General features: G+C 41.9%; 4 protein-coding genes across 17 annotated transcripts in view; 2 read left to right on the top strand and 2 right to left on the bottom strand.

Annotated features, from left to right (window-relative positions):
- The window catches only part of PITPNM3 (PITPNM family member 3), a 139,874-nt gene extending 131,302 nt beyond the window's left edge, over positions 1–8,572 (top strand). For all 6 annotated transcript variants that reach the window (XM_041126770.1, XM_041126771.1, XM_030027704.1 and 3 more), the window contains 4 exons: positions 1–150; positions 1,002–1,185; positions 1,585–1,713; positions 2,132–8,572. In XM_041126770.1, the coding sequence (XP_040982704.1) occupies positions 1–150; positions 1,002–1,185; positions 1,585–1,713; positions 2,132–2,440 (772 nt within the window). In that variant the 3' untranslated portion in view covers positions 2,441–8,572. The remainder of the gene's footprint in view (positions 151–1,001; positions 1,186–1,584; positions 1,714–2,131) is intronic.
- PIMREG (PICALM interacting mitotic regulator) lies at positions 114–24,429 on the bottom strand. 7 transcript variants are annotated; one of them, XM_030027724.1, is made up of 6 exons: positions 24,341–24,429; positions 15,326–15,645; positions 14,151–14,485; positions 13,236–13,331; positions 11,739–11,785; positions 114–194 (listed from the first exon to the last, which is right to left on the bottom strand). In XM_030027724.1, exons 2-5 carry the CDS (start codon positions 15,614–15,616, stop codon positions 11,755–11,757), a joined length of 753 nt encoding a protein of 250 aa, XP_029883584.1. In that variant the 5' UTR covers positions 15,617–15,645; positions 24,341–24,429; the 3' UTR covers positions 114–194; positions 11,739–11,754. The 7 variants fall into 7 exon arrangements, with proteins under 7 accessions (XP_029883584.1, XP_029883585.1, XP_029883582.1 ...); XM_030027725.1 differs by lacking the exon at positions 114–194 and adding an exon at positions 1,562–1,745; XM_030027722.2 differs by lacking the exon at positions 114–194 and adding an exon at positions 8,792–10,416.
- Positions 17,333–26,314, top strand: part of FBXO39 (F-box protein 39) — a 20,426-nt gene continuing 11,444 nt past the window's right edge. The window contains exons 1-4 of one of the 3 annotated variants that reach the window (XM_030027711.2): positions 17,333–17,499; positions 20,108–21,332; positions 22,463–22,639; positions 23,400–23,701. In XM_030027711.2, the coding sequence (XP_029883571.1) occupies positions 20,322–21,332; positions 22,463–22,639; positions 23,400–23,528 (1,317 nt within the window). In that variant the 5' untranslated portion in view covers positions 17,333–17,499; positions 20,108–20,321 and the 3' untranslated portion in view covers positions 23,529–23,701. Of the gene's footprint in view, positions 17,500–19,841; positions 21,333–22,462; positions 22,640–23,399; positions 23,702–26,314 lie in introns of those variants that run through there. The other 2 variants (XM_030027712.1, XM_030027714.1) reach the window with 2 other exon arrangements.
- Positions 24,314–26,314, bottom strand: part of TEKT1 (tektin 1) — a 7,659-nt gene continuing 5,658 nt past the window's right edge. Inside the window, exons 6-8 of the mRNA XM_030027718.2 lie at positions 25,728–25,950; positions 24,889–25,085; positions 24,314–24,618 (exon numbers count right to left, since the gene is read on the bottom strand). Of these exons, the coding sequence (XP_029883578.1) occupies positions 24,459–24,618; positions 24,889–25,085; positions 25,728–25,950 (580 nt within the window). The 3' untranslated portion in view covers positions 24,314–24,458. The remainder of the gene's footprint in view (positions 24,619–24,888; positions 25,086–25,727; positions 25,951–26,314) is intronic.

The raw sequence follows: 26,314 nt of genomic DNA on the forward strand, positions 1-26,314 counted from the left end.
AGGGGACCAGAGCAGTGCTGCAAGTTACCTGACTGTGCTTCCCCGAGGAATGGAATGTGTTGTATTCAGCATTGACGGTTCATTTGCAGCAAGTGTTTCAATTATGGGAAGTGACCCCAAAGTCCGAGCTGGGGCTGTTGATGTTGTCAGGTAAGCGAGGTTTGCACCCTTCACTCTCTAAATCTCTGGCTTTCCTGTTTGAACACAATAGGAAGGAAAAGGGCAGAATAGGTTTTTTTACTAAATAAACAACAGTTCTTTAAAGGCCAGGATGCTTTGCAGATATATTTCTGTATTTGCTTGGACATCAGGTCTGCCTGATTTTTGGAGGAATCTTAGAATGCTGTGGTTTACTTTGAAATTTGTAGTTTAAGTTGCCTAAAGATTAAAACTTGCTTCTTGGGAATATGGCCTTAAAGTGTGTGCAGTGAATTAATAATGATTCTACTGTGATGAGCAAAGAGTATATTTTGTGTTTCGCTAACTTCAAATAAGGGCATCTACTTCAAAAATATCAAGTGCCATGAATGCAAGAGCTTTTTTTGGAGGAAAAATTAAAAGGCCTTTTAATCCATTCTTGCAAGTCTGTTGATGTTACACTGGATGGGGAAATACAGCTCTCATTTTGGAACTTGCATGGGAATGGAGGGATGTCAGTTTCCAAGGGTTTCCACTCCTTACAGCTGAAATGGCAGGAAATCTCATTAAAGGTTTCAAAGGTATAGCAGGACTTGATGTGTAGCAAGGTCTATTCAAAGTACATTTTTAAATAGCTGTCATATTTTATGTAACATATTGTATAAGAATCTGTCTTGCTTCCCTCCATCTCCCTCAAGATGTAGACATTATTACTTAATTTCTCGATAGGAGCAGAGACTTAGGCATGCTGCTTTCCACTTGTTGAAGGATAACGTTCGACTTCCAACTGGGTCTGTGCTAAGCAAAAAAATGCTGGGTATTCTCTTTCTGCACCTACATAATTTACCTGCTGTTTCTGACAGGCATTGGCAGGACCTGGGATATCTGATTATCTATATTACTGGCCGTCCAGATATGCAAAAACAGCGTGTGGTTTCATGGTTGTCTCAACACAACTTTCCACAAGGGATGATCTTCTTCTCAGATGGACTTGTTCATGACCCACTGCGACAAAAGACCATTTTTCTCCGGAATCTCATGCAAGAGGTACTAGAAACCTGTTTATAGCCTTAAAACTTTTTCTAGAGAATATCATCCAGTGAAGTTAGAGTTCTCTCTTCCTTTTGAACAGTAAATCTCACTGGCCATCACAAAGTCTTTTTTGCCATTTATCATTTCTTTTCTCACTTTTTAAAGAGCAAGGAAGGTTGATAAAACATCCAAAAGGGCCTCCTGGCATGACAAATATATAAGCTGCTTGTTCTGCCCTATGTGCATATCTGTAGTTGTTGCTGGCATGCAGGCAGACAGATTTAGCTTTCTGTGGTTTACAGAATGAGGTTGTTAACTATGAACTCATCGGCTGCTTCATTGCAAAACAAGTGCCATCCTTGTAGTGTGTAGTGTTCAATAGAGCGTTCACTTTGGAAGTAATATTTGTTTCAGTGCCACATCAAAATCTGTGCCGCATATGGTTCCATGAAGGATATTTCTGTGTACAATGTCTTGGCTCTGTCGCCATCCCAGATCTACATAGTTGGACGATCAACAAAGAAATACCAGGCACAGTGTCAAGTAAGTAACTCTTGCTACTCAATCAGGAAGTCCTAGGGGGAGCAAGGAAATGCACGTGTGTGAATGCATGTGCAAACACACACACACACACACACACACACACACACACAGAAAAGATAAAGAGCAGAGACAATGTTTCAAAGAAAGAAGGGCATTTTTGATTTCAGAGGCATTTTCTGGCAGGGTGAATAGGAAAGAGAATTGAGTGGTCATAGGTTGTATCTGTAAGTGCATGCATCGCATATTGCTGAATGACAAAATGGAACAGGTCACTGAAAAAAAACAGTGAGGGGAGAGGAGTATTAGTACTCTGTAGGGATCTAACTGGGATGCCAAAGATAGGAACTTAATTCCTCGTAGAACTCATAGGTTGAGGCAGCAGTAATTTGTCACTCCCTTTCTTTCCTTCCTATTTCAGTTCCTCAGTGAAGGTTATGCAGCCCACTTGGCCTCGCTGGAGTTCAGTCTCCATTCACGACCCAAAAAGAACAACTCTCGGATGATCTTGAGAAAAGGCAGCTTTGGCCTCCACTCCCAACCTGAGTTCTTGCGCAAGAGAAACCATCTCCGCAGGACTATGTCTGTACAGCAACCTGACCCACCTTCTTCGAACCCCAAGCCAGAGCGTGCCCAGAGCCAGCCTGAATCAGACAAAGATCATGACAGGCATTTGCCCTCCATTGCTTGGGTTCGAGGTGGAGTTCACAAATTTGAATCTGTCCCCTAGGAAGCTTGAGAATATAGATCTTGGGTGCACCCAATTAAACTTGTAGGCATGCCTCAAAGATAATATTTAGGCAGCTTCAAACTAAGAGTCGTAGAGGGGAACCTGTACCTCGGAGTCTTCCCTGCTCTGGAATCTGCCTTCTTACACCAATTGGGGAACCACCAGTCTGTTCCTCTTGACATGTTTATTGGGAAATTTTAAAACAATCTAAAACTATCGCAAGTGCTTATAACATCAAAGCAACAGGAAATATCTTTGGTTATTTTTTACAACAGATACAATAAAATGTGCAATAAGAGAAAAAGCTGTAACAGGCTGATTTTACTCAGAAGAGGGGTTGTGGTATCAGCTAGCTAGCTGCACCCGAAACAGTATAAACAGTAGGTCCCATAGGTTACAGAGAAGGTTTACACTTTAAATAGTTGTATCTGTTTCCACTTTCGATAAAGCGATACACTTGCAAGGGAAGCAGAGGTGGGAACTACAATAATGGGTGGTCTGGATTTGTACAGCAAGATGCTTTTTGGGTGCCTTAAACCCAAGATTTCCTTTCAGCTTACAGTGTTGGTCAACAGACCCCAACATGGGCACTCGAGTTTGTGTGAGGTGCTGGACATCAAGTAAATGGGAGAACTCCACTTATGAACCAATCATAAAAGCTTCATGTTAGAAATAAATGTGTCTGCCACAGTTTGAAGCAGTTAGTGTTGCTGTATACAAAGTAATGTGCAAGTGTACAAAGATCACATTGTTTTGTGGAACTTGGTGACAGTGCAAAATGTGTAGACTACTCTGAGTAAGGAGATGGCTCTGACCATCTCAGTCCGAGAGACAGATCCCGAGATGGTAAACTAAAGGGAGCCCTTTTACTAAGGGATCTGCAAACTTCAGAGCAATCACTTTTTTCATTATTCTAACTAGAATCTTTACACTGGAGGAGGAAAAAAGTAATGGAATTCCTATGGGTAAATTGTTTACCTTCTCATGCTATATAGCAACTGCTGTGTTAAGACAACGTGTAGCATTCAGAATTACAGCATTTGAGCTTTAAAGAACGGACATGCCAAATTACAGATGCCAAATAGATGTTCTCCTACTGGTTTAAATTTCTCTTGGATCTCTCAATGAACTTGGTAGAAGTAAAATGTGTGAATTTTTCCCTAAGTGGTAATATTTCTGAAGTGTTGTAGTTAGTTTAACATAGTAGCAGTTTGCAGATTCTTCATGCAGATACTTCCACTGCACTAAATTCACCAAGAGAACTTTCATGACTGAACTGAAGCATGTTTTAAAATCTGCAGTGAAGTTACAAGTGCACATAAAAAAACTTTTCTTTAAAAGTTAAAACCAGACTATTGACACTGAGAAAGCTTGAAGTCAGTAGATTTCTTTTTCAGGTTGGTTGGTTGGTTTGTTTGTTTGTTTTTAATTTCAGGAAGTTGGGGTGGAAAGGGTGTCATGCCTTCCCCCCGCCCTTACTTTTAGGTTTTCCTAGTCTGTAGCTAGACCAGTCTCTCAACAAGTTTTTGGTTAATGATTTTGAAAGTTGACATGCAAAGCAAACAAGAAATGCAATGGAAAACTATTAAGACAGTGCAGAACTAAGCCTAAGACTATACTCCCTATTCACCCAAAAGTTTCAGTGTGCTTTTTGAAGGGCATAGTAATGTGGCTTTTGCCTTAAAAGGCAGCAAAGTAGCTTATAAATGGAGATCTTTAATTTATTTTTTTTAGACATTACTTGGCAAGATTGTCAGTTACCTATTTCAAACTTCCTGAAAGATCTCTGGCACATCAGTAATTTGTTTTTTATAATGCTTCCTTTAAGGGAAGCGGTAATCTTCACTGGAGATTTAGGAAAGATGTTAAATGTTTGGTAGCTCACACTAATTGGGAGCAGCTAACTACATTACAGGGGGCTGGGTTTTTATGCTCTGTTGCCAAGTCAGCCAGCTACAAAAGCTAAATGAAAGATATCCACAAACTACAATGAAGCAGTCTTCAGGTTTACAAATGCCTTCCCAGTAGTATCACACCTAGTTCTTTAACCCACAAACTTGGAGGAATTATTCTGTGTTCCATCTTGGCCCGCTGTGTGTATTAATTCTAATCACATAGTCCATTTCTTCTCCTGTCCTCTGCAGCTAGGAGGAGATTGCACAAGTACAGCAGACTCCATCTCCCTCCAGTCAGTTCACTGTTAGCATGCTCCGGCTTGTTAGTCTTAAATAGGCATGGGAATCCAAGGTTTGTGGGGGAGGAACTCACTAGGCAGACTTTAAATTTGCTGAGGGCACCTAGAAGCAACATTGATTGCAAAGTTCTTTTTAAGCACTGGGTGTTGTGGAGCATGTCTCCTGATAGCAGTCACTGTTCCTGCTGCAAAGTTCAAAGCTAATGTTGCTTTAGCCATCTACCTCTATCATCCAAGAGACTCCAAAATCTATTTTTCATTTTAAGTTGCTGTAGTAGAAAGGCCTACTTCCTTTCAAAAGAGGGATCTTGTGTAATTCTGTGACGGTATTAAAGGAACTAGTGTCTGAGCACAAGGCTAGAGAAATCTAGGTTGTTAAGGTCTGTCTTTTACTCTTGCAGACACAATGACATTTTGCAGGGTACCTTGTCATGAAAACTCTGATTTTGTGTATTAATAACTGGGTCACTTGCACGGTAGTCACTGTGCTGGCTTCTCTTAAGAATATTATGAGCTAATAGTAGTAAAACAAATGCTAGTGTGCGTGCATGATTTAGAGTGGTAACAATTTCAAAGTGTCTACACATGGTATTGAAATCAAGCTGAAAACATTTTCCCTAACTTCGTTTCCTAGAATATATGTGAGTTCATGTGGCCTTTGCATAGGTACAACACTACTTATTGCTCAGGGATAGAATGGTTTATCTCCTGATCACATGCCTCCAGCTGAGCACTTTGGCAAACCGTGATACAGGCATTAGCTTGGAGCTTAAGGCTTCATGTTAATTAGGAGCTGATCTTCTGAAACATCAGATGCCAGATGCATTTGTTTTGAAAGCACTAGCCAGTTGCCGCTAAAAGGGTAAAACAACTTCTGCTGGAGCTGAGAGTATGAACAAGATGAGTGTGATTTTAGACATGTCACAACTAGGCTGGCAGGCAGTTCAAAAAATACTGTGGCAGTGGCTGGGGACTTTATGCATGTTGAACCGCTAACTTTTTTTTCCCCCAGCTATGCTTGGGGCAATCCCTGAGGTTTGTCTGATGAATCACTAGTTTTATAGCATAATTTTTCAGTTGTGTTTTCTCTTAAAACATTTCCTTCTGGTCAGAATTTTAGTTACGCACTTTTTCCACATGAAACTACACGCAGTGGTTCATGGGTGTGCAGTTTGCTATTTGATTTCAGTTTTACTTGTGCTTTCACAGGATTATCAGTCCTCCTAAGCAGGCCATTTGCTGAGGCTTGATCCTACAGTCTTATTCTCTGATTGCAGGTTCTCATTGCTGCAGTCTCTGCAGTCTGCACTTAATTAAAAATTTATAGGCTATGGAAGTGTTAAAGCATACACAGAAGGGAAAAGGGACAGAGAAGTCAGGTGGGAATGGTGGGTGCCCAAGGAACACAAGTTAGACTCATCAGCCGTTTCAGCACCTTTAGTGCCTCCAGTCTGTTACAGAAAAGCACATTCTTTTAACCTGCTGAATGGAGGAAGCATAAGTGAAACTGTAAAACACAAAACTGTTATTCCAGTGGGTGCTAAGGCAGCAGTACAAGTCAGTGCAAAGTAGGCCACAGTTGGAAGCATTTACTTCTTTGCCCTGTTGATATGGGTCCAGTTTTAAATTACTGTAAAAAAATGGCTGTGATTAATAGCAGTGGTAGATTTATCTGAGATATTGTGAAAACACACCTTCACAACTGTGGTGTTTTGGTTTTGTGTGTGTGTGTGTGTATGTGTGTGTAGCTACTGGAAGACACCTTAAGTGAAGTTTTGGTTCTGCTTTCACAGCAAATTTCTAACCAATATACTTTAAAAAAAACCTACAACAATGGCTGTTTATTTGTTTTTGTTGTCTAGTTAGCTAAGTTTGAAAAAAGATATAATTGTGTAAAGAGTGCAGAATATTCCACAGACCTGAATAGTGATGTTGATCCAAATATGCTTATTTTGAATAACCTTTTTTTTTTCTAAAGTGTTTGCATACACTAGTGCTCTTGGAACAGATTCTTGCTTGACCAAAGTACTCCTGTTTAGTTTTGTGGCATGGTTTATATCTATTCAGCATAAAATTTTGTTAGGTGTAAAAATGACATGGCATTGTTAATTCCTTCTTGTTCATTGGGGTTCCTGAGAGCTGCCATTTTGATTTGTTTACATGAAAATAGAGTCTTAATTCTTAGAAATTACTTCACCTGTTCCTCTAGTACCTAGGGAAGTTGCTTCTAAACAGAGTTAAAACTTTCACTGGTTATGTAGAAGTGGAATTATCAGTAAACTAGAGAAAAAAAAAAAGACACACCTTAATCTACTATTAAAATAAGCAGAACAATGACACTTTAACTGGAAGCTCCACTATTCTGCAAAATAGCCTTTGTTTGCCATTATGTTGTACCATTTATATATTGGAGTCTTTAGGTCAGGGCACTACTAATGTGTGTATTTAAGCAAATTCCCAATACTTAGATTTATAGTATCATCATGTACTTCACAGAATAAATTTAGAAGGGAAAAAAAGCATTTCCATCTTTCTATAGTTTCCTGTCTTAAAATTGCTAAAAAGTTTGTTTATAAGCATTTTTAATAATACATGAAATCAATAGGTATTTTCAGTTTTTAAAATTTGTAAGCAAGTGCAACAATTGTTACTGAACAAATAGGATTTTCCACAGGTTTTTTTCCCCCCTCTTGCATCTAAGCCACCGAAAAGGTGAGTACATCATAAAAGTACTAGATGATTGGAGTATGGACACCTTTTTAATAAGCTGATTGGCTTAATAATGGAGACAAGATTTTACACTGCAATTTCATCATTTTTCTGATTAGAGCTTGAAATGTGGGATCTGAACTCAAGATTTCTGCATTGAATTGTTCATTTCAGGCATGCAGGGGAGAAAGTGGCACTTTCCATCCTCATCTGGAGCTGGTACAGGATAGAATTCCTATAAACACAAAATTTTCCAACTTAACCTCCTCAGCTTCTCTAAGAGCAATGATTCCTCACGGTCCGTGTTCATAGCTTCAGCAGAAATTGTGGGTGTAACAAGGTAATTTGACTTCCATGATCTTTAATCACTCAAGTGTAAATATAGGTTCCTACAGATGATCCTAAACTCAGTGCCCCGTGAAAAATGGAGGTAATAACACATTTTTTGGGATGAAAAGAGCTCTTTTTTTCAGAAATAAGAAAGGGCCTGGAGCAGCTAGAATCCTGTGCCATGGACTCTGGAATTGAAGTCAGGTGTTGGTATTTCCTCTTTCCCTCATATTAGTTCAAGCCCAAGGTAAGGGGATTACATTTTACCCTCTATTTGTATTTATCTCAATAAGCTACCTTTGAAAGTGGATATAACTGTGGGGGATGGGGGAACATGAAACAAATTTAACAGTTCATTTCTCATTTGTAAGGATGTACAGAACTTATGGGGGGAAGAGAGAGAGGGGCAGGTTTACTGTGACATGCTGGGAAATGGTATACCAGAGATTACAGCATTGAAACATAATTCACAGATTGCAAGCTTTAAAGATAAGGTTACTTGGGGAGGACTGGTGTAGGGCCCAGAATGGCAGTCCTCTTGCAGAACCCCAAGCCTCCTGCATAAAATTTATTTTTTTATTTGTGAGGGAGGGAAGGGAGCAGTCTACTTAGAACTGAATTCATACAAGGAAACTTGAAATTGTACATGTTCTTTCAGTCTACAGTTCTATTAAGTGCATACTTTTAAATATTATTTGTCAGTGAGAAGGTTGTATCTGGTGACAAATGTTTATATTTCTTATGGCTGCCTTGTAAAGATTCAAAAAATGTACAATAATGAATTTCTTAATATGAAATAAGGAGTAAGATTTCTACAACTGGTATAGATTTTGATGTGAGCTGGTTTTTAAAATCTTATAGCAGATTAGTCACTTAAATAAAACCTTCTTTGCCTTTAAGCAAACAGTGTCACTGATTTTTCTTAGAAGTGATGGGGGAAGTATTAGATCATCATTGTACATGTCCTAGTAGCCAGCGGAAACAGTATAAAGAGAGGCTGTTTAATACATCTGACTATCTGAAATGATACTCAGATCGGAGGTTGACTTTTCACAAAACTCCAACCCTCCTTCCTTTTGAAGAGTCATATAAGAATTTTTCAGTAATGAGACACCATCTTTGTGAAAGCTTTATAGAAGTAGTTTCAGTACATACAAAGAATAACTTCAAGCTACTGTTCCATATAGAAAGGTGGTTAAAAAAAAAAAAAAGCAAAACCACAACAAAACACACACACAAAAACTACATCAAGAAATAACACAAGCTAAAACTCTCAGTCATATGAAAGCCTGGAAGTCATAGTTGTTTTCATGTTTCAAGGCCTCATTAACTGTTTCAATATTTTAAAACAATTTAGTTTGACAAGAAAAAAAATAATCAGGAGCAAGTTTAAAATCACTACTTACACATGAATCAGACTTGGATATGACTGCTTCCCATATTTATACTTAATACCATTAAAATTTTAGTTAGTTCCACTTTTACTAAATTACATGTGCATCTTAAAAATTATCAAGGAGAACAAAGTTTCCCAAATCAGTCTTGTTTGAAGGTTCATCTTAGAGTGAATGTAATCTGAGAAGCCTGCACAAAGCTGCTGCCATGGAAAACAGCCCTGGTGAATTCTAGAGCTTGAGAAATCTGTGCTTTAGTTTGAGACTAAACTTTGTTAAAGTGAATCACCTACCAAAAAAGGCTTATCAAATGAACATTACTTTTTTTAAAAAAGTAATTAGAGGCAAAATACAGGCATCAAACACTTAGTATACTTCATCAAATGCCTGCACTGTGATACTAGCTAATAACAGTAGTTATAAGAGGTTACAATAATTGTAGTAACCAATTTCTGTGTATAACTAAAAGACAGATATTGTAGTACAAAAGCAATGTTTAACTCAACTGCCAAGATGCTATTTAAAGCAGCAGCAAGAAATGACATAAAGTTGCTCTGATTTGTCTGGAGCCCAATTACTTAACACAGGATCAGTTAGGCTAATCTAATAGCAATCCTTAAGGCCATGAATTCAAGTCCTAATGTGGCTCCTCTGTTGTAGTGTGAGTGACTCCACAGAAACCTGTTGCCTTGGAATGGCAGTTGTGGTCAGAACTCAAACAAGCCACTGCTGTTTCATTAACTTCCAGTTAAACATGATGCTTAACTTTTGGTTTGTTTGTATATAGAAAAAAAATTGTTAGGCTTTCAGAATAATGGACCAGTACTTTTAGTATGCAAAGTACTCATACTAAAACCCGTGGCAATTGGATACCACTCTAAATACTACTATTACCTATGATCACACTTCATAAGTCTGTGGCCCTTGCTCTGGCCATTCCTATTGGTCAGTTCAACAAGTTTCAAAGTACTTACTGCCTTATAAAAGTCACATTCAAGATGGTCCCTTGTCTCAGCAGGAGATAATACACTGTGGTATAATTTTGATTCTCCTGTTCACTTAAGAAGAGAAAGCAAAGGAAAGGAAGTCCTGAGCTGCTTTGTCAAGAAAGATTATAAAATGGAATGGCTTGTTCAATGTATAGAGTGCACCCTTTCATGTGCTACACAGAGCTCTCCTTTATCTATGCTCATAAACTAACAACAGTTACAGCCATCTCTGTCTAGGTACCAAGTGCTTGATGGAGTTTCTTTGTTTGCCTTCGGATAGCTTGAAAAAGTTTCTCAGATCGACATGCAGACTGTAAGTTTTGTGCCATTAGATAGTAGTAGTTTGATATTGCATGTTGCCTGCAGAAGAACAAGACTGCCATTAGCAGCATGAAGTCAGTAAGGTTAATTAACCAGTTGTCACACAAATTGCTGGAAAACTGTTAGATGGGAGCAAGGAGGAGGTCTGGAACCTGTATACTTTCACTGCATAACAGTTGTAAACACTAGCAAGAAAATATTTTTGTTACCTTCAGTGAGCATAAATGGCAGTACACAAATTAAGTACTGCAATACTTTAACTAGCAACAGGAGCATTTCTTGTGATATAATCTAATTCATTAAAATGAAAAACATTAGAACAATGCATGGAGCTGGCAACTATAAGCAGTTTGAGATCAGGGTTTGTTTCATCACAGAAAAGATGAAGAGGGAGCTGTAAGACTAAAACTCATGGTAATTGAATACCAGGACAGAAAGTCACATGCAAGACTGTAAGGGCACCTCCAAAAAAGTTTATTTCACAATTATTCCAGTAGGCAACCTACAAATGAGCCAGTGACAGAGCAGGCAGGAGAACTGGACCAAATTGCATAGTGGAAGCAGTACGCATCACTGTTTAAAGCTTCAGTTAAGCATTTGAAACTGCTCTCTTTTTTCCTGAAAAGTTACAGCAATCAATGTCTTATACCTGTCTTTGTTGCTAAAATAGGACATAGTATTCAGGGTGTAACTTTAACAAAAGGAACACTTCCAGCACAATAGGTGAAGATATTAATGTCACAATACAGATCTCAGTGAAGGTAATAAGGCATTTACCTGGTAATGGTTCAATGAATTGACACTGGAAGTGATGTTTAGAAACTTACAGCAAAGAACTCCTGTTCCCATCCATTTAGGTACAATTGCTGTGTTTAAAAATGCCAGCAATACAGGTATCAACTGCTGTTATTGTGATAGCATCATCTTAACTGCTAAGACAATGCTAGGGATGGAAAAGAAAGGCTGTAAAATTAGACAGCTCAGGGTGGTAGTTTGTTCTGTCATGCTTTGTGATCTTCATTAGTAATCAGTGAGAACTGAGGTCAAGTGACAAAGACATTAGTACCAGTAGTTTTCTGGTCTGGGGTGAGAAAACCTGCTGTTTGCATAGAAGCCCAACTTACAGTTCATTGCGAACCCACAAGGTCTCACTAATCCACAATATAAAGGCGAAGTTTTACAACTGCACAATGATCTGCTGTAGCAGACAGCCACAGTGAATATGAGGGAAGAACCCTGTGGTTCCGCATAGTAATACTTTAAAGAAGCATGAGTTAATAAGCCTTTCTGTCTCCAAACAGCAGGTTTTCTCCCCAGAGGTGCATGCAGATATAGACAAGGTAAGTGAACAACTACTTTACCTGGTTGATACTATCTTCAGTTACGAATGAGAGAAACTGTCATATCACTAACAGATGGGAGAATATTAGGAGTGAGATGTAGTGAACTTTCAATGGATATGAACATTAACTTAATACAAGATTTAACCTATAGTTACCTAGAAATGGTCCCATTGGTAAAAATTGAATTTTTGGAAACACATAGGACTTTAAGCCCTTACCTTTTTCTAGATAAAAGTACTTAATACTAAGCCCTCTCTCAAGGATTTTAGGTGCTGGACATTTAATTACTCAACATAGAATCATCATGTGTTCTAAGAGAGGAAGACGTTTAGGGAATTGTCCTGTGGCAAGACTTCTGACCTTTAGTTTTACTGTCTTAATATGTCTAACTCAGAATGACATAACCTTTACAAACACAGAAGCCTACCACCTCATGGATTAACCAAGGTGTTGTATAAGACATTTCTGCATCCTCTTAAGTTTTTGAGTTATGGGTACCATGGACTATTTGTTAATGTAATGGTACCTAATAAAAGGATTTTCTTAGAAATGTGCAGGTACTAATGACAGTGTCAGTGCAATGGGGATCCCCCTGTTCCCTGCCTCCCCCAGCCTGGACTGGCACCTCTTTTAGACAGAGGCAGGGAGGTACTGCTCTCACACAAGATGAAAGGTAGGCTCTTGCTGGGAAAAATATGACTTCCACAGCAAGAAACCTGAAGACAAGGAGAGCATTTGACAGGTTTTAGAAGCTGCAAGTCCAATTACAGATTTAATCTGCACAGGTATCTTGAAGAAAGGCCCTGCTACATTACAGCTGAGAAAGTTCTGCAACTATTCCTGATCCTGAGTTACAAGGATCACTTAGCCTGCAATTGGTAATGTCCGAGTGGGAGGTTGTCCTGGTTTCGGCTGGGATAGAGTTCACTTTCCTCCTAGTAGCTGGTATAGTGTTATGTTTTGGATTTAGTATGAGAAGAATGTTGATAACACACTGATGTTTTCAGTTGTTGCTAAGTAGTGTTTGTGCTAAGTCAAGGGTTTTTCAGCTTCTCATGCCCAGCCAGCAGGAAGGCTGGAGGGGCACAAGAAGTTGGGAGGGGACACAGCCAGGACAGCTGACCCAAACTGGCCAAAGGGGTATTCCATACCATGTGACATCACGCCTAGTATATAAGCTGGGGGGAGTTGACCTGGGGCAGGGGTGCAGAATCGCTCAGGAACTAACTGGGCATCGGTCAGCAAGTAGTGAGCAATTGCACTGTGCATCACTTGTTTTGTATATTCTAATTATTTTATTATTATTACCATTATTATTATTTTCTTCCTTTACCATCCTATTAAACTGTCTTTATCTCAGCCCATGACTTCTATTTTTTTTTCTGATTCTTTCCCCCATCCCACTGGGCAGGGGGACTGAGCAAGTGGCTGTGTGGTGTTTAGTTGCCAGCTGGGATTAAGCCACAACAGAGGTAACCTGTTGCTGAAAGTGGAGGGACAGTTAGTGGTATTTACCTTTCCTCTTGCACAATGGCATCATCAAATGCCTGGGAGATACGCTTCAATTGACAAATCCCTGAGGAGACCAGCTCCAACTCGCAGTCAAACTCTCTGCAAACAGAATGGTCATTACTAAAGATCAAACAGGACAGACTGACTAGGTGACATTACCCAAGCCTCTATCCTGCAGTAACAACTCTAGTTACCTCCAGACTTTATCTAGAGAAGTTTAGGGCTGTAGCAATCACGCTCTTAAGTCCAGTGACCCAATTGCTTCACATCTCCATTCATGCCAAAGACAGCTATCTTCCAATTCAAATACTGGGTTCAGATTCATGAGGCTTGGATTCAGCTTCTAGCTTGACATTTCTCATGTGACTTTGACCAAAACAAAAACCTATGTGCGCATTATGAAGTATTTCCCTAGCTCACAACCCTTTATCTAATTTGTGTTAAATCTTCAAGGCAAGAATCTATCTACTCTTTATAAAGAGCTCAGCATAAGCGAGGCAATTCCAGGTATCTTTGCAATACCAATAGCAGCTTTGGAAGAGTTAAGAGCTAAGTAGGAGTGAGATGCATTGGAAGCATTTTTCTTTACCAGAAGGGCATCAGCAAAGAACTTGGATATGTCTCTAGTATTTGATGGGGACTGGTGCTGAGAAACATGGTGTAAACTTACCCAGTGGGAGAATGACTTTTTAAAAGTTCTTGTCACAGCACAAAATTAAGTTTCATGTTTCAGCTTTATGCAGTGCTCAGTCCCTGTCTATACAGGGACCTGTAACTACTCTCTTAACTATTCGAAGAGCACACCCTTTCAGGGGAATAGGATAGCAAACTTCATATCTTGCCTTTTACCTTACAACATACTCTAATCACGGTAATTAAAAAAGAAAGAAAGAAGGTTTACAGAAGAATGTGGCTTACATCTTTCTGCTGGCAGGAACAGGTGATGAATAAGGGCTCTTCAGTGCTGCTGCTCTTCTTGATCTCCGGAGAGAGACAGCATCTTTACCAAGCCAGGATGAGAAACCCCTCCATTTTCTGTGTTGTGACACCCTTGGTGGCCCGAGCAAGGCTCTTTTGCTGGATCTTGGGGTGCCTTTGGAACTGGCTGCTGGAGTAATGATCTTCTTAGGGCAAGCAGTTCGAGGTGTAGTACTTGTTTTCTTGGTAGAACTGGTTGCACGGCTTCTGCTGATGGATTCAGCTGGAAAGGTCACCATCAAGTCTTCTGGGCTTTGGCAAGACTTCTGTATTTTCTGAAAGAAGCATTAGACAGACATGTCATGCTAAATGAACTCAATTAGCCTAGAGTTTGGAACCAGAAAGACAAGGAACATCTGAGCTGAATCCCTAGCTTTCATTCTCATATCAGGTTTAGTCTAGCATGAATGCTTCTCAACCCCCTGTACCCATTTGCATTGGAGGAGTCATTTGCTCCCCCAATCCTTGGAACTTGTCAGGGACTTCAGCAGGTGTTGGAACAGAGCTCCTGCTGCTCTTATACAGGAAAGACCCAGGCTCCCTAACATATAATTGATGTGGTTAAAATCAGGTCTCCACCAAAGGGAAGTGCAAGCTCTAGTTGCTACCCTGCTACCATCTAGCAGTTTTTGTCAGTCCAAATTTAGATTGACTATAATGAAGAACATGCTAATAAATAATATGGGTACAGGAGAAGGAGTGAAAAAAATAAATCCAAAGTGCTACACATTTCTCAGAAAAAATTTTTTGCAAGCAATGGCAGTCTTTTACCCACCTTCCTTCCTCATAAAGGCTGCTCTGTCATACATGAGGAAATACAGTAGGGGAAAAGCATTTATTTAGTAACAAAATAAAAGTTTTGATGAAACTACATCTCATGTTTCTTCTTTGTACCTTCCTCCCTATTCTGCCAGATCCATAATTTGCCTGTCTGTACTTTAGCAGGGATATTAAAGATTTTACTAGTTAGTAGCTATGAGACAACCATTATGGTGTGCAAGGGTGTGGGATAAACCCTCTGGAATACAGCATTCTGTACAGACTCCAGAAATCTTAGTACTGAAGTTGAAGCAAAAACTAAACTCCATCCACACTCCACTGCAAAGGCAAAGTACCTGGGACACTGTTCCAAAAGCATTTTTTGCCGTTCTTTTAATACTCTGAAGAGTTTGGCACTTCTGTCTTGCTTCCAGGCTTTCCCAAGTTGGGGTCTTAGGAAAATTCAATTCTACTTGCTTTAATGGTGCTCGCTTCCTTACAGACATGCGGATGGTACTGAGAGAACTCAGAGAAGCCCTTCTCTTGAATTCGTTGGGTACAGGGCTCTCATTCTCATCAAAGTCAGCTAGGAGCTGGTGTTTCCGCCAGGCCATTGTTGCCTTGACATTTTGGAGCACAGATACCATCTTGTTCCAGTTCTTGGTCAACCTTATTTCTAAAACAGTCAGAATGAGAACAAGAATTAGACAGAGCAAGGTACAGAGCAGTCCAGAAAAGGAGAAATGGAAATTGTTATACAATATTTTCAGTTACATTTGCCTGAAACCACAAAATCAGAGCTGAGCAGACTTTTACTTGGAGGCTTGAAGGAGAACAGTATTGATTTCTACAGCTATTTAGGTCTGTGCGTGTTCATGAAGAAGTCTTACATTGCATTTCCAGGACTGGACATCAGACCTGGTAAGCTGTGAGTCTCAAGCTTGTAAGGTGGAATGCTCGGTAACTACAAGTTTCTTGTTGGTGTCTCAGACTAAGGTCTCATATCCCAAATTTTTGCCTTCGTTCATCAGACCAGCCTCCCACTGCCAGATGACTTTACACAGCTGCTACTGTCTTCTGCCTGAGTTATGCCTGTTATCTATAGGATATATGACAATTTAAACATATATATAGTTTAACTTCTTCATTTTCACTAGCTATGAAGCTAGGATACTGCTAGCGAATTACTTCTAAAAAGCAATTGAAATGCAGACATACTGTAGCAATCTGAACTGAGAGTGAATTAATTTTACCAATATTTCATTGCAGATTACTGTTAATAAAAAAAGCTGGGAGGTCTCTACCATCATTATACCACATATTAGGAAAGCCTATTGATACTCCTTACTCTCTCTGCGCTCCCAACTTGTCTCCATCTCTCACGAGTGTCCTGATTTGTGTCCGAAAGCAATAAGGCTTATTGAAATCTTGTATTCATGAAGGCATTTGGGATATCAACACCTTTAATGCATTCCTGCACGCGGCAGCCAGTCAGTTCTCCTACTAGCTCACGGCTTATCCGGCTTCCTTTTGATAAACTGTTGATTAATTTATGCTAGAAAACACTGCCCGGAAGGGAACAGCTACCGTCCCAGGGTTACGCTTATCTGTTCCCGCGCCAGCACCGCGCCGCACAGCCCGGCGCTCCGGCTCAGCTGCAGCCCGGGGCAGAGGACGGGCACCTCCCGCGCCAGCCGCCGGAGGCGGGCCCGTGCCGGTAGCACGGCCGCGGCCCCGGGGCAGGACTTCGCTCTCGCGGCCGGCGTCCCCCGCACTCGCCGCTGAGAGCTGCGGCCTGGCTAACGGCGCCGGTGCTGCCCCGCGGGAGCTGGTGCGGCGGCGCAGGGCGAAGCCCGGCCGACGGCATCAGCTTCGCCCGCCGGGGACGGCCGAGGCAACGAGCAGCGAGGGGCGACGCCGAGGCCGGAGGAGACCGTCTGGGGCCTCCAGCGCGGCCAGGAAACGCGGGCCGCGACCGGGGCGCTCCGGCAGCTGCTCGGGGCTGTACTCACGGCGACGGAGGAGACCGAGACCGAGACCGAGACCGAGACCGAGACCCTCCTCACCGCACCCGGCGGCAGCCCGCTCACGCCTGCGCCGCCGCCGCCGCGTTTGAACGGCGGCACCGCCCGCTCCGGCTCCCCGGATTGGCGCCGCTGCCGCGGCCCGCCCCCATTGGCTGCGCCCCTCGCACTGCGCGGCGGCCGTTGGAGGGCTCGGCGCCTGCGCGTCGGCACCGGCCGCTCGGCCGGGGTGCCGCGGGGGGGGGCGGGGCGGCGAGTAGAGCGGAGGTCGAGGCGCGGGGAGGCGGCAGCTGTGCGTCCCGACGAGTCGCAGGTGCCCCCCCCCCCCCCCCCCCCCCCCCCCGCGGCACAGCTGCAGGTGGTGGCGACCGCGCCCGCCCCCGCCCCGCAGGTCTGGGGCCTTTGCGACCCTGTGGCCTAGAGATCCACGTCGGCAGGAATAGCCAAAAGATCGAGAGGTTGGGTCGCCCACTTGGGTGTCCAAGCCACGGATCCTGTTTCTTCTAGTAATTAATTGACAGCTGATGTCTTAGAAGCTTTTGTTTGCTTGCTTTTTCTCCACCGGCTTCTGCAGCTCTTGCTGGAGGAGACAGCTGCTGTAAGTGCACTGTTGTACTGGAAACCACCTGGGATGTCCTCTGTGGCAAATCGGGCAGCAAAGAAAGGCCGAGTGCACAGAACGTGGTTTGTTTGGCGTGGGGTTTTTTTGTTTGTTTTTTTCTATCCTACCCGAGATGAAAACAAGACGTGCAAAGCATTTACCTTTAAAACACTTCTACCTGAAAAATTGCTCTGGAAAGACCTGTAGCAGGTTCTGTTTTTTTCTCAAAGGTTTGGTTTTGTCATCTCCTTCCCCCCCTCCCCCCCCGCCAAGTTAAACTCAGCACTGACAGATACATATACCTCCATAGCTAAGTCTTGTCTTAGAGCCATGGGAAAGCCAACCCAGTAACACTGCAGGATACCTCTTGAGTCCCACCACTGGCTTATGAACATACTTTCTTTAAGTTTCTAAGAGCTATGGTTTAAAAAAAGTTCCATGTGATGATGTTTGCACCCCCTTGTATTCATACACTATAATACGGTCGAGTATAGCTCAATAAATATCCCTTGTTAATAGACATGTTTCTATGTATTACCCCCCCCTATATGCTGTTCTGCTTTCCTCTGCCCATTGGCTTTACGGCTTCCAGATAGTTGCAGATGTGTTATGCTCCCCCCCGTCCCCGTCCCCGCCTGCTGTCTCTATAGGGGAAGTTTCAGGCTCCTCTCACTGGCAAACTGCAGCTTGAGCCACCATATTTTAAGACTTAGCTCAGATCTTTGGACAGGCAAAATGGGGTCATTCATCTAAAGACCTTCTAAAAGATGACAGTTCTACAAAGCAAAGAGCTCTTGGGGGGGGAGATGGGAGTACTAAATACAAGAGGTGGAGTCAGGTGGTAATCAGACCCACATGCTCAGTTTCTAAGGGTTATCTTGAGAGCTGGGGGTTTAGACTGGCATTTTGGATGGGAAGGGGGAATCCCTAACAATAGACATGGTGCTAATTGAACAGACAGCACATACAGGCAGAGAGATAATGTGTGACAGAAGAACCGTAGGCCAAAAGGGAAGCAGCAGGCTGAAGCTGAACTGGGCAGTCAGCCTGTCCTTTCGTGCCTGTTTAGAAAATTAAAATAGAACTATCTGAGCCTTCCTAGTTGTAAACAGACTCTCAGGGATCTGCATGTTTTCATCTTCTTACAGTGCCTCTGTTGTTTCCATCCATTTCAACTTTGTAACCCAACAGAACAGCACATGCAAAGGAGGAAAGGTAGATTGTTTGGAGATTGGCATCATGTACTTTCGAGTTGCATCTTCTTGTAGTCCTGTCAGCCAATAAGCCTTGATTTTGGGGTAGATCATAAGAAAGTATCACTAGGTGTTTTTCCAGTTTCATCCCCAAGAGCTAAGGAGTGATTTACCAAGTGGACATGATAAGACGTGCACTATAGAGGTGGGAAATAAATACATTCTGAATTTTTGCCTCCCTGCAAAGGTACTAACAGAACACTAGCTTTCCATGCCCTTTGCCTGTTTGCAGAGCCAACTAATAGCCTGTAAAAGGCCTCATGAGAACAAGCACCTAACATGCCAGTGGGATGTGGTTTGCATTTCACAGCTGACATTTGCAATTCAGAGCTGAAAAGATAAAGGATGCATCACTTGCCACCTTGGCTGTTTATTGCTTAGCTGCTTGATCCATTTATCTGGTCTGTGAAAAGTGACAAGACAAGATGTAACAGCCTGCATCTGGCTTGTACATTGTAGCCTGTTATTTCTCACTTCCTGACTACCAAACAAGTCTGCTTTTCCTTTTCACTGTCTTCACTTTAGCCCAAATGACTTGGCTCAAGTCAGCTCTGTTCACTGTTTGCCCTTGCATAAATTCAGTTGTCATGACATCACAAACATCACCTCTTTGCTCCATGGCAATGGCTGAACTTTGCAGAGGGAGGGGTCAGAGGTAGAGGAAACAAATCTTGAACTCTGGAGGGAGACTATGAGAGCTGGAAAAATGCACAGGAAGCTGAATACTTACACAGCCCAGCCTTGAGAGTGGAACTGGTAACTTCTTGCATTATGGTTGTTTATTTATGTGTTTTACTACTACGCAGCTGGTCGTCTGACTCGCCAGCTTTCTCCCTGTCCATTGGAGCACAATGACTGAACATCCTGCTTGAACTGAGTGATGGAGCAGCTTACATATTGCTTATTACTCTCAACAGGGATTGCACCTTAATCTATGGCAGGGTACTATCTCAGATGATTGTCATGGAACAGTACCCGCGAAGGATAAGAAAAGTCATTTGCACTAGTTTTGCGCCAATGGTACTGTTCAAATGTGTACAGCCCAAAGCACTGGATACTTTCAGACACTAGGCATCAGGCCAGAAGCCATTATCAATTACAGCTGATGCTAACCAAAGGTTTCTAGGGGCTGTCGCTGCTGTATCAGCAGTTGATATCATTTCACTGTTTAGCTAGACTGAAGGCCAAAAAGTCAAAAGATGGGTCCTGTGCTTGTACTGTGCTTGTTCTTCACACATTGTTTTTTTTCTTTTGATTTAGGTTAGACTATAGTTTAGACCCAAGAGCTTGTTTGACACTGACAGCTTGAGTACAGAGGCAAAGAAAAGATTGTTGGTTTTGAATGTGAAGCAGCAAACTTTCATCCCTTTGCTTGGGAGCCTGTTCTGCTGGGAATGACAAGAAATCTACCCACAGCATTCTTCATCTAGGTTTGGCTCAACAGCCGGCAGAGAAGTGAAAAACTGTCTTCTCAATGGAAGACAACAGCGAACCTGAGCAGAGCTCCTGGGCTCATCTACCTGATGTCTGCCTGAGGCATGTCTTCCATTGGTTAGATGACAGGGACAGATCTCGGGCTGCCTTGGTCTGTAAAAAATGGAGTTGTGCCATGTATTCAGGATCCCTCTGGAGAAGGAGAACCATCACATTCTATGGCCGACCATCAAGGGCACACACATTGGAGCTTCAAAGTGCACTGTGGTATGTCAAGAAATTTGGCAAGTATTTGGAGCACCTTGAGATCAAGTTATCGAATCCTTACAATACTGCCTTTACCCAAAAGTTTCAAGTCACTATGAAAGGTCTTCTTTCACACCTGGGTAAGTGTAACAGTCGCCTAGTATCCCTGAGCATCAAGTACCTGGAATTAGACCGCTTGATCTGGAAAAACGCGGTCAGGGCTCAGTTTATCAAGAACTTAGCTACCTTCCTGAAAAGAATGAGCAAACAGCTTGATTATCTCAACTTAAAAGGTGCGAGAGTAACCTTGGAAGAAGGCTGTGAGCTTCTGAATTCTCTGAGCTGCTTGACAAATAAAAGCTTTGTATCTGAAATCAATATTGAGGATTTCTTCAGTCTCCACCCTCCTGTCTACAGCAGCACCTTGTTTCACCAAGCTATGTCCAAGTTCCGCAGCCTGGTCATCCTGTCTTTAAATTATAACTGCATCTCTGATGAACTGCTGGATATCCTGTGGAATAGTGCTCATTCCCTGTGTACCTTGAATATCAAATGTCATGTCCATGATCCTCATGGGCAAGTGGTCTGGGGAATGTCGTGGGCAAACTTGGCCAAGAGAGCCCCAAAACTAAATGTGAACTTCTTCTTTGAAAGAATCATGAAGCATGATCACCTAGCCAGGATCCTGCTAGTGGAGATCCCAGTCAGGAGCATCAGTCTACGGAGCTGCTATTTCAGTGACCCAGACTGGACAATGAGACCTACCCTCACCAACCTCCTCCCAGCCTACTGGCATGTTCTGCAGGTAAGGGAAACAATAGTGACATCTTACTGCAGTATTACAAAGCTAAGTAATCATACAGGCCTTCTGCATAACAGCAGTCATCAGTAAGAATTCCTGACCACTTCAGCTTTATGTTCAGAGGGTAATTTTCATAAAAGCGAGCCATTCCAGTGCTCCAGCTATAGTCTAGTTCAGGTAATTATCGTTGTCCAGTTACAATCTCCATTATGCTAGTCCTCACTGTCAGGCTGATGTCAGGTTGCCCTCATAAAAAGCTAAACTACCCAACATACTGGTGGTTGTGATGTCAGCTGTGAGCAAAAAGAACCTTTCAGGGAGAAAAATGTCATTTTTGTAAGAAAGCTTTAGGCTTATTCTGGTTAGATGCCTTCATGTTTAGTAACTGATAAGATTCTTATCCTTTCTGATTTTTTCTGAACCCCACCCTTTTGCAGGGAAATCTGCATATGAGGAAAATAGTCTGTACACCTTGTTTGCTTACAGAGCTGTAACTTGCATCAACCTACACTGATGGTTTTGCTCCATTTTGGCAATGCACAAATGTCTTACAGGACACGTAAATTAACTGGTGCCCATGTCAAAGCACTTTGGTGTCACCAAGGATGTGTCACCAAAGGTGTGCAACAGCTGACCCATGTAAATGAGCATGAGGTCTTTGCATTACTGAGGGAACCACACAGCCTTATACCTGACGGTTGCTGACAGCTTTCTTTAAGTTCTTTTGCATTGCAGGGTTTCCAGTAAACACCAGAGATCTGTAAAGCTTTCTAGAAATTGTCTTCAGATCTATTCTCGTATCTGGGATAATTTCCAATATATCAAATAAGACCATGGCATGAGCTGTGGGTGCAGCATCTTCTAATGGTAATAGAAGTTGTCCATCTCTTAGGATGGTATGTAACACACAAGGGACACCCCCCCCCCCCCATCTTAACGGGACAGTGGAGATTACTGTAGCACATACTGTTGTCATAACATAAAACCGTTTCTCTGCAAATGTCAAGGTACAAAATCGATCTGCTGACAGTCACTTCTGTTGGTAAAATTGGGAAACTCTTGTTTACTGAATTCTAGTTACTGCACTCACAAGCTCTGTTCAGTAGTACTAAGAGTGTTCATTCTTTTTCAAGAAATTAACACTTGAACTAAACAATGACCATGAGCTGCTGGATGATGAGCTGCTACAGCTCATCTTATCATGCAAGAGGTTGTTATTTCTGAAAGTCTGGGCATTTCTAAGTGTCACCTTTATTGAGAGGCTGCTACAAAACCGTGCAGAAAGGAAATGCATTTTGACTACCATAAAGGTAAGACTTTGTGCTTCAAAACTCCCATTCCCTTCCTCTCTCCAATACCCAGAGAAAGGCGAGGTCCCCAAGCCCATAGAAAGCTCACTTATGAAACTGTTAACATAACTACCTTCCCTTCCCTAATGTTTTAGCATTATAACAAGCCTGAGAACCACTCACAGAAATGGGGCTTTCTAACCTACTTAGCCATGTACAGAATACTATAGAAGTTTAATAACAAGCCCCATCAATTCCACAAGTCCTTCCTAGACTGGGGTTCCCTCTGTCACCTCTAGTTCAAGCTAGGGCTTCTCAGTCACCTCCCAAGTCCAGTGCTTACATCTATGCTTAAACTGAGACAGGTGGGTTGAATCCCACTAAACTGTGAAAAGATGTAAACACACCTCACTCTTTAGGGATGCTGTGTTGAACTGGGGCCAGACTACAATTGCAGCTGGTGTAAACCATATTGTCATGCTACTTTGCGTGCTAGATTCTGAATTCAGTAGATCCTCCCAGATCTGTGCAGATCCCAGGGATGCATCAGTTCTGGGGGTAAAAGGAACCTTGATCTTCCCACAAATTCTTTGGCAGAAGATGATGTTTTCAGTGAGTTCGGAGTGAAACCAGAGTTAAACCTCAAGATTTTACTCAAAACCAAGGAGTCTGGCTTCTCTAGACTCCTCATTAGTCACAGAGGCTTCTTGTTGTCATAAGCTTTAACGGGCTGAGCCTGCTCCATGTATCTGAGAGATATGACTGTCATTCATGCATACAGGTCAGGATTTACATGGCCCGACAAGAAAGCAGTGAGGAGGATCGGCTGTTGTGCGATATTTACAGGAAGTTCAAATACCTGATTGACTCAGAGCTGAATTATTTTGTCATCACCTACCCAATGGTGTAAACCACAGGGAGAGAGAAGAACACCCCGTGACATCTGCAAGCAATGAATGGATCCTTTGGAGGGCATTAGTAAGAGATTTGACAGCAGTGCCTCTGAAAGGGAAGATAGCATTACAGCAAGAGAGAGGCAAGGGACAATTTTACACTCCATGCATTAAAATGTTGGACGTGGGAACTGGCCTCCTATGTCTCCAGCATCATTTATTCTTACCCATGCTTTGTTTTTCCTCGCCAGAACCAAAAGAAGCAGTGAGCCCTTTTCCACCTTTACAAGCATCTCTAGTAAAAATAAGGCCCTCCTCTTTTCAGCACTTCACATTGTAGAGCTTCAAACACCTTACCAGTGAAGCCCATCTCATTTTACAAATAGGGAAACCGAGACATCGGGTGAGGAAGCGATTAGCCCAAAGTCAGCCTTGGCTTGATCTTGACTCTGATGCAATCATCAGATGTACTATCCAGTGTAGCACCAGTCCCTATCTCCTGTTAAGTTTGATAGACACCTTGTGCCTAGTTCTTACTTAACAGCAGCTGTTAAGAACAAAACATACCATGGCTAGTGCTGAGTCACCCCTCCCACTTGCCCAGCTTTCCAACAAGTGACTCATGAGGAGACTCCTGCTCTAGCTTCCACAGCTTCTAGAGCTTTCAATAGCAAAAGATAACATTGGTTGCACACAAGATAAATAACATGGAAGAAGGGACATTTCTTATTATGGAATCTTATTGCCAAGTGGGAGGTTTCATCAGGCATTCTAGAGCCTAGACAGCTGTGAAACAGATAGCTCTAAGTACTAGGTCTGTTTTAATTACCTTGCACAACTAGAACCAGGACAGCATTGAGCCAACCCAATAAATCTGGAGGTTTGTCAATAAAATTTCAGCAGGAGCTGGCTCTTTGGAGCGCACACAATCTGCCAGTATGATGGCTTCAGAAGTTGTTAATGTAAAGAGACTCTCTCATTTGCATGCAGAGTACTTCATCAATGTACAATGTATTCTCCTTGAGCTGGATCTCCTCCTCCAAGGAAAGCTGTTGGCGTCTCAGACCTTTTAGCTCTGTCTCAGCCTGTGCCAGTGTGTCCTTTAATCTAAAGGGAAAATACACACAGACATTAGTTGAAAACATGTGGATACTTTTTTTTCATTCAGGATAAAAATTCTGAGTGAAAAAAAAGATGGAAGGGGATTCACAGAGAGACAATATCCATGCAGCTTCCCTTAAAGTGTCCTGCCCTTAAGGGAAAAGCAATTCCCAAACTTTCAGGGAGAATAGCTGGGACCTGATGTTACTTTGACTCATTACATTAACCCAGTAACCTATACCACAGATTTTCCCCTCTTTCATCATTTCTACTTGCCTTTGAATATTTTTTGTAATCTCTTGAACTTCACTAATCAGCCTGTATTGCACTGTGTCATAACACAATTCCACATTGGGGCGATGGTTTCTTGCTTCCAAGCGGGTTTGAGCCACTTTAGCAGGTCCTTCTTTATCAGCGATTGCTTTCCTTAAGGCTGCAATGTTCTTCTCCTGTGAGGCAGTCTCATTCATCACCTTAACAAATCCAACAGAAGGAAGTGCTGCACACTGTCTCTTACAATGGGTGAAATCATCAACATCTTCTTTAACAGTTATAGTAATAAGAATCACAGTAACACTCATTATGTTAAGAGGTTATTTCATCAAGGGATAGTTTACAAAGATCAGCCAAGATTATGATTCCTTCATTGGAAAGCAGGTGACACTGTTCTGAGTGAAACTGGAGATTTACACTCAGCAATTAATTTTTAATATTAACACTCAGGTTTCATGTATCAAATTTCAAGCACATTGACCATGATTTAATAAGTTATTAGGCTCTTGTATCACAATCATGAAAATTCTATAGGAGCACCATGTAACTAAAAAATCACAAGAGAAATCCTGACCTTACTGATGTCTACAGCAACACTTATTGAGTGCGTGATTCCAGAAATTCACCTCTGTAGTGGTGCACACAGAGCTGAGAAAATAAAATCTAAGACAACTTCTATAGGAGGGAGGAAAAAAAAAAAAAAGAAAATGTGGCAGGGATTGCCTGTATTGCAAAAATAAAATTCTTAAAGCAAAGTAGCTCAAGCCACTGGATTGAGAAAACGGGTAGATAACCCAAGCCCATCGTTTCCACTTTTTCACTGACTGTCCCCTACCACTTACCATTGCAAGGAGTGTCTCTAGCTTGTGCTTAGCATCCTTGACTTCCATCACCCTATTTCTAAACGCGACATTCACCATCTCGCATTGCTTGCGCATGTCATTCACTGTCTGTGAGAGGATGCCATCAATCAGCGCCCTCAGTGCCAAAGAATTGTTTCTCTGCTTGTCAGCCTTTTTGACATTTATATTTGAGAAATCTATCCAGTCTTCAGGGCTAACAAAACTGAAAGAGGTGAAAAATATAAGGTCATCAACTGGCATCATCAGGCCCTCCGTGACTTCATAAATCTATAATTACTCCACAAAACCAAGAATAAAGAAGTACTATCAACTGCATGTCCCAGTGAGTGCTAGTTATGCTGGGAATTCTACAGATACAAAATAAAGACCCTCTCTGTTGCAAACATTTCAGAATGAAGTAGACAAGGGTAGGATGGAAATGAATTTGCTAAAGTCACAGAGCAACGTTGTTATGACTTCCCTTTCTCTGACAAAGGATTAAGTTGTTGTGGGGGAAAAACAGATAATAACCAGTATTTCTTAAAACACCTTTCATTAAGCAAGCTGTTATTACCAATATAATTCAG

The sequence above is a fragment of the Aquila chrysaetos genome, chromosome 10 (genome assembly GCF_900496995.4).
Source record: "Aquila chrysaetos chrysaetos chromosome 10, bAquChr1.4, whole genome shotgun sequence".
Classification (NCBI taxonomy): Eukaryota; Metazoa; Chordata; class Aves; order Accipitriformes; family Accipitridae; genus Aquila; species Aquila chrysaetos.